The sequence below is a fragment of the Cibotium barometz genome, chromosome 13 (genome assembly GCF_041138505.1).
Source record: "Cibotium barometz isolate CiBa-2024 chromosome 13, ASM4113850v1, whole genome shotgun sequence".
NCBI lineage: Eukaryota > Viridiplantae > Streptophyta > Polypodiopsida > Cyatheales > Cibotiaceae > Cibotium > Cibotium barometz.
This window is the reverse complement of record NC_141058.1, coordinates 46,407,866-46,421,108: the sequence shown is the minus strand read 5'-3', so window position 1 is coordinate 46,421,108 and position 13,243 is coordinate 46,407,866. Positions and strand designations below refer to the sequence as shown.

Here is a 13,243-nt window from a genome sequence, read left to right as displayed (position 1 = left end):
TGGTGTGGAGCTCGCCAGTGACAGTAAGAGGTACGTGTGATCCGCACCAATAGGACAGGGGGGGATGGTAAAAGATGTCACTGCCTGTGTGGTCTCCATGGACCCCATGATGTACTATCCCCCCTGATTGTGGAAAGCATGTCAGTGTGCCACTGTCTCATCCCGTTATAAATAAGGAGATGGTGTCGCGCTCCCAGCTCAAGTAAGTGATGACCATATCTGGTGTTATCCGGCCCCATGTCCTCCTGTGTCCTCCACCTCTAGTGTGTGCATCACCTCGGGGTGCTCGAAATCATAAATGTCGCACTGTCGGCTCTGTGTCCGTGCATTGAAGTCCTTCCCCCAGGTTGGAGTAGTGTATGATCTCATCTGAAAGGACTGCACATGGTGACTCTCCCATTGGCCGTATGTCCTCCTCCCCGCCTCTACTATCATCCTCTACTGTCATGGCATATCTCGATCCTCTAGGAGAGAAGTAGCATAGAGCAATGTATAACACCCTGTCTGCTGAGAGTTGCAGTCTAATCCACATGCATCTAGCCTCCTGGTCACGTGCTCCCACCTGTAGGCGCTCTTGTAGCTCTCGCTTCTTGAAGAGTACCGCTATACCTCCAGATCCTCTCGATGTACTCGGCCGTGTGGTCCCCCTGTATGTAAACTCCCACTGATAGCCCTCTACTTTGGATAGCCCTCTCTCTGGGCTCTGGTGCGTCTCTGTAAGTAGTATGATGTCCCGTCCCTCCATGACCTCCTCCATCTTCCTAGGATGTGTCCAAAGTGCTCCATTGCAGTTCCAAACTGCTGTGTGTATCTGTGAATCTGGATCCTCCATAGGCGATGTCCCATAGGCCGCTTGGCGCTAATCAGTGGCCTTGCCATCGATGATGACACGACCATCATGATAGAATGCTCTCTTGCCCTCTTTCCGGGCCTGTAAGACTCTCGGCATGCATGTTTTCCTGTGTTCTATCTACATCCTTGTAAGGTCGTCATCCAAATAGATGGGATCTCCCTGTAATCCTCGTAGAACCACCCTCTTCCTCATTAAGGTGACCCTCTCCGTCTCTCGTGCAAACTGTAGGATGAGGGCTCCCTTGCGTGTTGAGTCTTTCCCGGCTCTCCATGCTTTGGTGAAGGGGAGAGGGTCCTCTTCCCTATAGCCGAGCTTCATGCATAAAAGCTATCCATCTTTCTCGGGAGTGGAGTCGGGTGTCTCGACTATACCTCGAATGTTGAGGCGACGGGCATGCCTCATCTTCTCCTCCTCAATGGTGGTGTGAATGATTTGGTGTTCTTCCCTTTGAGTCTCCTCCCTCACTTCTTTACGGATGTTCTTCTTCACCACCTCAACCCATCCTGACTGCTTGGCTTCGAGTTTTTCCTCCGTGTCCTTTGTGATCTCCTTGGAGATCTCTTCTTTGATGGCCCTGAGAGTGTTGTCATTGATCTCCCCTTCTTCCTTCTCGGTGTTCTTGACGGCTAGTTCCACTTTCAATGCACTCACCTCCTCCTTGAGTGCTGTGTTCTCTTGTTCAAGGTCCGTGACCCGTGCTTCGAGGGCCATGATGTACCGGTGTAGTTTGTTCTCCACCTCATTGAGGTTGGAATCGGATGTCTTCTTGTTCTCCTTGATTAGTGTCTTCATTGCCGTCTCGAGGGCCTCGAGCTTCTCTTGGAGACTCACGGCCATTCCTTGAGATTACTCTGCAGCCCTTCCCACAGGCAAGGAGGAGAGAGAGAGAGAGAGAGAGAGAGTTATGTTGCTGCCTTGGGGGCCTGAGGAAGGGTGAGTGGGAAAAGGGCGGCACAGGGGCTAGCAGACAGGCAGACGGGCCAGCATAGCGCGAGCAGGGCAGCGAGGCGAACAGAATAGCATAGCGGGAGAGAAGGCGGCGGCGAGTAGGGGCTGGAACGGTGGCGAACAGTAGCGAAGCGAACAGAAGGCAGCAACAGTAGCGAAGCGAACAGCGGGCGGCAGTAGCGAGGCGAACAGCATCTACGAACAGTAGCGAACAGCGTCTACGAGAAACTCCTTGCCAATGACTTCTTGGCATTACTTCGGCATGTAGCTGTCGTCATATGCACAGAAAAAGGAGCCCCAAGAGATTTTACAAAATGAAAATGGTCATTTACCAGCATAACCTTGAATCCATCCTACCAGCCCTAATTTAGCCCACTAGCCTCAAGCACTTACCATTCATTATATGAGAGGTTCCTTATATAGCTTCACTAATGAAAGTTTCAACCAAATTGAACTCTTGGAACCCTACCAAAGAAAAGTTGAACTAGGCCATCTAGAAAACGCTCTTGTATCTAATGGACCAAGTGAGGTTTATGAACTCAGTTCTTAAAATGATATCCATATATTACAATTGAATACAAAATTGTTACGAGTCACTTCACACCCTCGGGTGGGTGCATGACTCGTGAATCTCCACCTTTGCCTTCGATAGATAACAGGACAAGAATAACCAAACTGCTGAGTCCTTTCAAGAAAAAAACCTTCACAATTACATCAATATGCCTTGATTGGGGTAACAACCTGCAACACGTGTTGATCCTGTCTTCCAAACTGATAGTGGTGTCCAACCACATCAAATTGATAACCACTCCTTCCTTTTCAGCTGGGCTCCAAGCCCTTATGGTCCCAAGTTGGCCCAAAATTCAATTGATTTTCAAGAACGAAAGCCCCCAAGAGAAATGAAGCAATCTCTCTAAGATTATCCCAATTTTCTGACTGCCAATGGGATGCTGCAGTGATCTTAGGTTGTCGCAGCAGGTTCCAGAAGTTCCCTCTCCATGCCAACAACATTCGTTGATGAAACATCAGGTACCAACTGACCAGAGGCAGCAGGCTCAGAAGGTAATACATCTTGTGCAGGTCCCAAAACTACCAGTGTAGACCTACAAATATCCCAAGGCAAAATGAAACAATCTGAATGCCTTTAACCTTGGGGCCATAACACAACATTAGAAGACACGTTTGGTTTCATGGCTAATTTGAAACCATACCTTGGTAAAGTAGACCGCACACTTGGCTTGTTAGCATGTGCCGTCAAGGGTGCTCTAAGATTAGGATGCTTATGCAATGCTTTCTCCAACTGCGCAGCTGGTAGCTGTTTAAATGATTTGTCAGTATACAGTGACCGAATAGATGTGAATACTACCCACGTGTCCTTGCACAAGGAAATCAGGTACTGCCCCCCAAAAACATACCTGTAGCAGAACATGGAAAGAATGCGGCTGCGTTTGGTCAGCACACTTCAGAAATCCTATCCAAAGATTGGGCCACTTCCATATCTGTAATAATCAGAAATAAAAATACAATGAAGCCTGTAGGAGTTGAAACACACCAACATGTAAGAAAATAATGAAAGGGTGAGTATGAGAAAGGAGATTTGTGAGAAGAAAGAACAAAGGACAGCTAACAATCCCGTGAAATTGGCGATTTCGCAGGCAACAGGCAGTTGTTGCTTGGAAATGGTTATCTCAGACTACAGATGTTGATAAGAATCAACATTTGATACATTTCAGGGCTCTGCATAACTCATACTACAATTACACAGCTACAAAGTCTAATTATATTAAGCATGACTGTTAAGCTCTTATAGTATGTCATTTCCTTACGAGAAATCAGCACACAAATGAGACAACCAAGCTCCTGTTAACCATACGTAAAAGCGTGAGAATCAGTGTGGTCAATGATGCATCATCCCAATTCAAGCCATTAGTCATTCCCTGGATTCGACTTTGTCACTGGGAGTTCCTTTTCCCATTGGAACATGGGAAGCAGCAGGAGCCACAACCCACTTTCGAAGTGGAGAATGGATGACCAGCATCCATTCTCCAGCGGCATCAACCATAAGGAGAGGAAATTCTCCTCTCACAGCTAGATCTCTTGGCACGCATTTGTTATGTCCCATCTCTAGACATAACGACGCTAGCACAAGGCCAGCCAGTTTACTTAAGAGTGAACTGGATTATGGGTTATATAGTTGGGTTGTGGCTCATTATTATGGGGTTTCCTCTATGGGACTCAAACCTTGGGAGGCCCCGCTCCGAAGGGCCCAGCTATATGTTAGCCCACTGGCTAGTCAATCAATGACAATCGTGAGGACTGGGGGCGCAGGGTCATGCCTTGAGAGTGCGGACTAGGCCGGGGTTAGGTGGTCTCTAGCTCAAGGGTGGCTTCCCATCCTATTCAATTTGGACCTATTGTCCTCTTAGTTTATGTTGATGCTGGTGACCATGGATTATAGTACTTGGATTGCTTCAATCTTGGGCCGACATAGTAAATATGATTCTTGCTTTGCAGAGTTTCACATTCTGAGATGGCCACTAGCAAATTGGCATGTCAGCTCTGCTGGAATGAATTCTAAGCAAGCTGAAGCAGACAGGTTGATTGGGTAATCGAAATGTCTGTCCATCCACTAAGAACAATGTCGTCTTTGACAGCCTTAATCATGATGTACAACTTTTGAGTTCAAGCCAGAAAGAACATAGGGATGTGAATCAGTGATCAAGCATGCTCTCAGAAACATGCCCTCCTATGCAGCTTTTTGGAAGTGGGCTTGTATCTGATTTATTCTGGAAAAAACAAGCTAAAGTCAAAATTAGACAAGGGAAAAAAAGTACCTGCTTAGTGACAAGACGAGAAAGAATCTCCATCACAAAGCTCACCTGCAGGATTTTCCTGCTTAGTTAATACAGAAAATCTAACCCATAGTGTGCCAACTAAAGAGGGTGCGGTAAAGTGCCTATAGCTAATCAAGTATTACCAAAGAACGGAAAGATCCAACTGCTAGAATCACAGTCCGCATAAAAAGCATCGGAACAGGTGTCTGCTCCACCTGTTTAAAAAAATGACCATTAGTAAACTCGTGCAATTTTTAACTGCGTAGAAAAAGCAGCTACACAGCTAGCCCATGAGACTCGGTCACAATCTTGAACCAACAAGACAGAATCTAAAATGCTGACCCCCTCCAAAAGATCCCTTCAAAAATCCCAATATTTATACAACCACTAAAAAACAAATTTACCAGCTGGTTTAAGACTTTTGCTAGGACTTGCTGTGTAAAAACAGTTCGCTGTTGAAAACAAACTGCACAAGCATCCTTCACCTGCAAAGCAAAAGAATGAAATCAAACTTTAACAATCTCTCTCTCTCTCTCTCTCTCTCTCTCTCTCATGATTGTACATCTATAGCTGCTAGACAGTGACTGCATAGTGAGCTGCATATGACTAGGATTAGCTTTTCATTTCAGTTTTTCTTTCCATGATACTCAGGAAATGGACTTGTTGTATACAGATTTGTCTCATAGGCCAATCTAGCCTTCCGTAAACATTAATCTCTCTAGACAGATCTGCTTTGCATTCTTGTATACCCTGCTCATATAGGTTGCATCCTCTAGTAGTAGTGCTCCATCCATCACACCCCCCCACTAGCTCAGTACTTTCATTGTTTATTTCATGTTCATTTTGTCCTTTTTTTTTTCTGGACATCCAGAAGACATTGACAGTTGTACATTGATTTGTCTCATAGGTCGAGTTCGGCCTCTAGTAGACGTTACTACAGCTTTCTTTCTTTCCTCTCTCTCTCGGAGGTACCAGCACCGTGGACTACTTGATGGGATCTCCGGCTTTGGCACACCTTCTCCCTGACTTCTCCATCCCACCACCCCCCTTTGAAGTTGACCATGCCTACCTCTCTTTCACTCTCAATTGCACACCACCTATCCCCTGCCACCACCCCCCATCTCACATTACACCCAAGCCCATTTTGATCACGAGCTTGACCCTGCCTATACCGGACACATCTTCGATGTGGATCCTATTGTCCCCCTACCCGCTACCCTCACATCACAGCTCACCACCATTATCCACACATCTGCCACCACTTCTTTCATCTACACGCGGCGGTCTACCACCAAGCCACCTTGCGGTTCCATGGCCCAAAATTGTTGGCATGATGACGAATGCCGAGCTACATGTTCCTGTCTTACACATGAGGTATGTATGGATTGGGAAAATCACCAAGTGTCAACAACTGCAACGGGTTTACCAACGCCTCACCCAACGCAAGGAAAAGAAATTCTACGCTCACCGATTCTTCTTAGGGCCAAACTGCAAAGAGGCTTGGAGAAAACTCCGAGAACATCGCCCCTCCCTCTATCATATCTCCCATCATCCACCTTTGCTCCCCCACTGGATCCCCGACTGTCATGTGCACAGTGTGTATCTACCGTGTGCTACACGCACGCAAGACTAGTTTCGAGGCTTGGGGAAGCTTGGAACTAGGCAGGCTGATTGATGAGCTGAGTTAGGGATAAACTAACGGGCGGGCACCCAAGTACGAACGGGCGGGCGGCCAAGTGTGGACGCCCGATGACCGGCCAAGAGCCGATAATAGGGTGGCCAAGGTTAGTTATTGAGATATAGAGAGTCTCGCGAGTTTGTGAGAGCTCTATGGTCTTGGAGCCTGGATCTAGTGCAGACGTGCACTTGCTTTACGCAGCCGAGGCCGGCAGCAATCTCGAGGCCCGCGAGGGCAGCTTCGTGGCGGTATGGGACGTCGCGAGGAGGAGATTGGTCGGTACGTCATCCTAGTTAGCTCAGCTCGTGGCTCGGTGGGGACAACCAAGACTGTGGGCTCGCCCACGGCTGTCATGGTTGGGAGGTGAGTCACGCCTGCACCCCCTTGTTTGTTTGTGTGTTCGTTTGTTTGCAGGATTCGAGTTTCGAACCAAGATCGATCACGAGGAGATCCGTGGGGATTTGACAGTGGTATCAGAGCATAACTCGTGAACGAGCAAGTCGGTAAGAGGTTGAAGAAAGGTATGTGTTAAAAGCTTGCTGTTTTTTTGTGCATACTGCAGATTTCAAATTCAGTATGTGTTTTTTCTTCATCAAAGACACCCATGTTGATGGGAGGTGGTAGTTTAGTAAGGGTCGCTTGCTTTGCAAGGAAGAGAAGTCTTGTTTGTGCAGTCGCATGAACTGCAGGGAGAGAAACAGAAAAAGCACGTTTGCTTTTCATGAACGATAGAGAGAGAGCGAGAGACGGGTTGGATCGCCTATTTGCTGGCAGGTTGTGCGCTGGCGGGTGATCCTTGACGACGTGTTGTAGGCGACACTGCAGGAGGCGACCAAGCCTGCCAAGCCAGGCCGCTTGCGCAGCCAGCCCAGGTAGCGCAGCAGTGCCTACGCCAGGCGGCCAGGCCTGCGTAGCCAGCCCACGCAGCGCCCAGGCAAGGCCGGCACGCTAAGGCCCACGCAGGCTGGCGAGGCACACGCTGGCAAGATGGCACAGGTAGCGCAGGTGACAGCCGCACGTATGATACACGCAGGCGCCGGCAGGCGACGTCAGCAGCCAGCTGGCGCCGGCAGCTCCAACCGGCAGCTAATCTAGGAGCCAGCAGTTAATCCTGGAGGGGAAAAAAAAAAGGAGAAAGCACACGTTTTTTTTATGGGCTTTCTCTTTTTTGAGTTTAAATTTTTTTTTTAAGTTTTAAAAGAACCCTCCTCCAAGGTTTCCAAGGTGTTTTTTTTTAAGAAAATAGAATATATATATATATATATATATATATATATATATATATATATATATATATATATATATATATATATATATATATTTATTCAAGAAAAAAAAACACAAAAGCAAGGAAAAAGCCAAGCATAGCTTTTGGGAGCTTTTAGTTTTTTTCGGGAAACCTTTATAAATCCCCTCAAGTGGGCTTCTTGCCACACATCTCTCAAGTTTTGAAGCTCTCAAGCTCTCAAGTTCGCTTGCACTTTTATTGTGCAAAGCTCGAATTTTCTCTCCACATACCCTCTTCACGATGTCGATCCAAGAATCAGAATTGGAGCCCCTCGTGGAACGCGAAGGCTTGCCGGCTATACGGAAGGTACCGATGCCGATCTTTTTGACGATTTTGACACAAAATCAGATTTCCAAGAGATCAAAGTAGCTCTCGAAGCTTCTTCGACGAAACGTCAGGCACAAATCGCAGCCCAGATGCAAGCTTTGCAGAACTCCATCGCTCTATTGACCACTACCCTCTCTACTTTCTCGGGTATGGATACCTTGGCTTCAGCTTTAGGTCCCAACATTACTCCGGAACCATTCGGGGGTGAGCAAAAGCAGCGAACCAAGGAGATCGTGGACACGTGGCTACATAAGTGGCAAGTTCACTTTCAGTTTCATCCATATGATGATGGAAAGAAGATCCAATTAGCAGCAGGTTTGCTGTCCGGCAAAGCTTTGCTTTGGTGGAAGGAACTCAACCCTAAGCCAACGACTTGGGCACAATTCGAAGACGTTCTCAAGAAATAATTCCTCAAGAAAGAGGAGGTTTTCAGCTTTGACCATGACCTCGCAGCACCTCACTTATGAGGTCTACCTCATAAGTTTCGTGACTTGCAGATGAAAGCTACAAAGATGGATCCCACTACTCTTCTGGGGTTTTTCGTAGCTCGTTTACCAGACTCGTACCGATTACAGGTTAAAAATAACAAATGTATAACTTTGGACGAGACCATTCATTCAGCTCGTATCTATGATGATACGATGGTCTCTTCCAAGTCGAAACCTGTTACCGAGCAGGGGAACAAGCATAAAAGAAAGTTCTCCGCACCTATGGCTAACACGACAGAAGAAAAGTCTTCGGACCAACCTTCGAAGAATTCAAGTTCGACACCAGCAAAGAAGAAACGACTCCTTAGGGCTTTAAAGCTCAAGAAGGAAGGACGTTGTTTTATCTGCGAAGAAAAAGGACACATGCGTAACGAGTGCGCGAAGCAAAAGGGTACCAAGTCAAACACAGGACCCAAGCCAAAGGCAGCTAACCAGTTGTCTTTGACAGGTACGTCAATTACTGTACTTTCTCGCCCTAGTACTTGTTCTGATTGTCTGTTCAATTCTAAAGTATTTGGCTTGCATGATCTTCTCCGAGTTTATGGAGAAGTGAATGGCCATAAGATTCACATTCTTTTAGACCCTGGCAGTTCGCATAACTTTGTTAACTACAAACTTGTGCAGAAATTGAGTCTTAATACGACACTTAGCGACCATACCTATGAGGTACGTCTACCTGCGAGAAGGCAAGTTTGGGATCGCAAGGTGGAGATGCTTCCAATCCAAATTCAAGACTACAAAGATACTCTGGAATGCTATGTTATGCATCTGAAAAATGTAGACTTGTTATTAGGGATTGAGTGGTTTAAGACTCTTGAAGTCCAGATAGATTGGTCTAGTCACCTGAACGGGCAGTAGATCATCGTATTGACTTAATCCCTGTCCGTAGATCATCGTATTGACTTGATCCCTGCTGCTCATCCTGTCAGTATTCCACCTTATAGGATGAGCCAAGCTGAGGAAGATGAGTTGGCTAAACAACTCGAAGATTATTTGAGGATGGGCCAGATCCGTCCAAGTAAATCACCTTGGGGTGCACCTGTGTTGCTTAGGAGAAAGAAGGACAATACTTGGAGAATGTGTATAGATTACAAGAGATTGAACAAGCTGACCATTAAGAACCGTTATCCTCTCCCTAGATCAGATGACCTGATTGGCCGGTTAGCAAGAGCGAAATATTTCAGGAAGATAGATTTACGTATTGGCTATCACCACATACGTATTCATGAAAGGCATGTCGAAAGAACCGCCTTTCGGACTAGGTATGGCCATTACGAGTTTCTCGTATTACCTTTTGGGTTAACCAATGCTCCAGCCACTTTCCAGCAAATGATGAACGATCTTTTTCGTGAACATTTGGAAAATTTGTGGTGGTGTTCCTGGATGATATTTTGATATATAGTCGTACTCTTGAGGATCATGTCAGACACCTCACGATTGTCTTATCTATTTTAAGACAGAATCGACTATATGCTAAGTTGAGTAAATGTGAGTTCTTTATGACCGACATCATTTACTTGGGACACAAGATCACTAGAGATGGATTGAGCATTGACTATGATCAAGTTCAGAAGGTTTTGGACTAGCCTATACCACGAGCAGTGAAACAACTTCGTTCTTTTCTCAGTTTTGTAGTTTTTCTTCGAAAATCTGTACGGGAGTACTCTCAGCCCACACTACCGATGACCGACTTATTGAAAGGTCATGGACGTAAGTCAAATCAGCCTATCACTTGGAATAACGATTTGGATATGGCCTTCAGACTTTTGAAAGATAATGTCAAGGAAGTACCTATCTTAGCATTGCCTGATCCTAGTCGGCCTTATGTTCTTGAAACTGATGCCAGTGACTATGCTATCGGGACTGCTATATTTCAAGATGGTAGGCCGGTTGCTTTTGAAAGTAAAAAGCTAGACGACACTCAATCTCGTTGGCCAACCCTTGAGAAGGAGCTTTATGCTGTGATTCATGCTCTCAAGGTTTGGAGACATTATTTATACGGCTCCAAGTTTGTGGTATTGATTGATCATCAGTCAATCAAGTATGTGTGTGATGCGGATGATTTGAGAGGAAGGAAAGCTCGTTGGGCAGAGTTAATGCAAGATTTTGATTTTGAGATCCGTTATCGGAAAGGGTCCATGAATAGTATTGCAGATGCGCTTAGTCGGATTAGAGAGGTGAATACTTTGTCGTTCACCGAGATTTCTACTGACTTATTTCAGTCATTGAGAGGGCTTTGCAGGACTGATAGTTATTTTGGTCCATTTTGACAGAAGATGCAGGACGAGAGCTCATTGATTGACCAAGACTCGATGACTGAGCAGTCTACTATTCAGGCTGCAAGAGGCCAGTGGATGATTCGGAATGGTTTACCACAGATCCCGGACATTAGGTCCAAGATTCTTAAGGAGTGTCACGATGCCCCTTTTGCTGGACACCCTGGGGTACACAGGACACTATCATTAGTGAAACACACTTTTTATTGGCCAAAGATGTCATGTGCACAGTGTGTATCTACCGTGTGCTACACGCACGCAAGACTAGTTTCGAGGCTTGGGGAAGCTTGGAACTAGGCAGGCTGATTGACGAGCTGAGTTAGGGATAAACTAACGGGCGGGCACCCAAGTATAGACGGGCGGGCACCCAAGTGTGGACGCCCGATGACCGGCCAAGAGCCTATAAAAGGATGGCCAAGGTTAGTTATTGAGATATAGAGAGTCTCGCGAGTTTATGAGAGCTCTATGGTCTTGGAGCCTGGATCTAGTGCAGACGTGCACCTGCTTTACGCAGCCGAGGCCGACAGCAATCTCGAGGCCCGCGAGGGCAGCTTCGTGGCGGTATGGGACGTCGCGAGGAGGAGATTGGTCGGTACGTCATCCTAGTTAGCTCAGCTCGTGGCTCGGTGGGGACAGCCAAGACTGTGGGCTCGCCCACGGCTGTCATGGTTGGGAGGTGAGTCACGCCTGCACCCCCTTGTTTGTTTGTTTGTTCGTTTGTTTGCGAGTTTCGAACCAAGGTCGATCACGAGGAGATCCGTGGGGATTTGACACCGACCCACCACCTACACCTTCACAAAGGGCATGGTCAATGTGAAAATAAAGTGCACACACAATAGGGACCAAAAATAATGAGTTGGTCCCCCCCTTTAGGGTATCTTGGACTTTATTAAAATATAAAGGCTTGCCAACCCAAAAGACCTCTCGCGCATATACGACTTTAGATATGCATGAATAATGATATCTGACTTGTTCTTCCCTTTGATAATATAAATGATTTTATCGTATCATACCATCCAACCAATGTCCAATAAGAGTGGAAACATCCAATTAAATCATCAATAAGTGAAAGCCATAAAGCGGATCTATAGTGTGTCCACACATGAGTCACTTTAGAAAACCAAGCGTCCATATAATCTCTCCCCGGTCGTGCCCAATCAAAAGACAATATAAATTTGACCAAATAATAAATAACCCCAAACACAACTATATATGTTTATCAAAGATCATACGTTGTTGATATGCCTTTGAGAACAAATGCAATAATGCAAGTATTTGTCGATGGCATCTCAAAACGCTATTCAATGTCTTAGTCACATATGAATAAAACTATAGAGCAACTATACAACTGCTAGTCATACAACTCCATCTATGAGATGTTTTGCATAAATCGTGGGAAGAGGCTCCATCATGGTCAAATTTTGATTACTACATGTATAAACCCTAAGCACTTGAGAACTTTCAGAGGAGTCTCTTAGAGGACACAAGCACACCTACGAACACCAACCCCCTCCACGGGCAAGACGTGTAATCACGATGAATCATTTCTAATTGAGATAGAGGCTACAGCTTGGAAAGGGGAGGCACAAGAGACTAGACTGCACAAACTAGGCAACATGCAAGAAATAGAGGATGAAGAGCATACACTTTTTGTCTGTGTGGGCTGTCAATTTAGGATATACAAGGTTGTGGATGAGCTTCTGAGTTCTCGCTATGCTAGATGTGCTTAGCAACCAACAATATGTAGTAGCTATGACCTCCTACCATGGTCGCAGCAAACGTTTCAAGGTTTTTTTCACTTTCCAAATTTTGTTCATTTTGCGAAAAAACCTTTCATCCCTTGAAAACTTTTTTTTGAAAATTTAAAATATTGATTGTCTTGAAAAATAGTTCAAGCTTTTAGAAATTGAAGTAACATTTCAAAAATCCCCAAATTGGATTCGCTGTTTTTTGCAATATCACATTGATTTAACTCAAATTGAAGTGAAATTGCAAAAATTCATGAATCCTATTTGGAAACTTTTGCAATTTCACTTCAATTTTGGTGTGACCGATGTGAAATTGCAAAACCCCACTAGATTGGATTTGGGAATTTTGAAATGTTACTTCAATTTGAAGAAATTGAAGATACATTTCAAAAATCCTCAAATTCAACTTGGCATTTTTTGCAATTTTGCTTCAATTTTTCCAAAATTTGGTAAACTCCCAAATTGAAGGTGGAGAAGAGGAAGAAGAAAAAGAGGACCGTGGAAAGAGGAAAGATGGAAGGAGGAGAGAGGAGATTGGATACACTAGGTCATGGGCTGCAATGGGATTGACATAGGCTGAAACAACCTTGAATGGGGTGCATACAAGGAATTGAAACAAGATAAAACAAGGCGAAAAAAGGCATGCGAAATCGGCAAAGCAATGGGGAAGAGGAAAGGGGGGGCCCACAAATTTGAGCGGAATGTGTTTTTTTGGAAATTTCGTGAAGTAACAGGTTTGAAAACATTCCGAGGTAGTAACCCACGAAATGTGTGTTCTTGTTTCCTTGGCTACTACTTGCCCA

General features: G+C 45.4%; 1 protein-coding gene across 3 annotated transcripts in view; it reads right to left on the bottom strand.

Annotated features, from left to right (window-relative positions):
* Positions 1-2,344: 2,344 nt before the first annotated feature.
* Positions 2,345-13,243, bottom strand: part of LOC147632748 (uncharacterized) — a 59,467-nt gene continuing 48,568 nt past the window's right edge. For 2 of the 3 annotated variants that reach the window (XM_086807594.1, XM_086807595.1), the window contains 6 exons: positions 5,040-5,120; positions 4,779-4,850; positions 4,636-4,680; positions 3,217-3,300; positions 3,013-3,116; positions 2,345-2,904 (listed from right to left, as the gene is read on the bottom strand). In XM_086807594.1, the coding sequence (XP_086663720.1) occupies positions 2,763-2,904; positions 3,013-3,116; positions 3,217-3,300; positions 4,636-4,680; positions 4,779-4,850; positions 5,040-5,120 (528 nt within the window). In that variant the 3' untranslated portion in view covers positions 2,345-2,762. The remainder of the gene's footprint in view (positions 2,905-3,012; positions 3,117-3,216; positions 3,301-4,635; positions 4,681-4,778; positions 4,851-5,039; positions 5,121-13,243) is intronic. The other variant, XM_086807596.1, reaches the window with a different exon arrangement.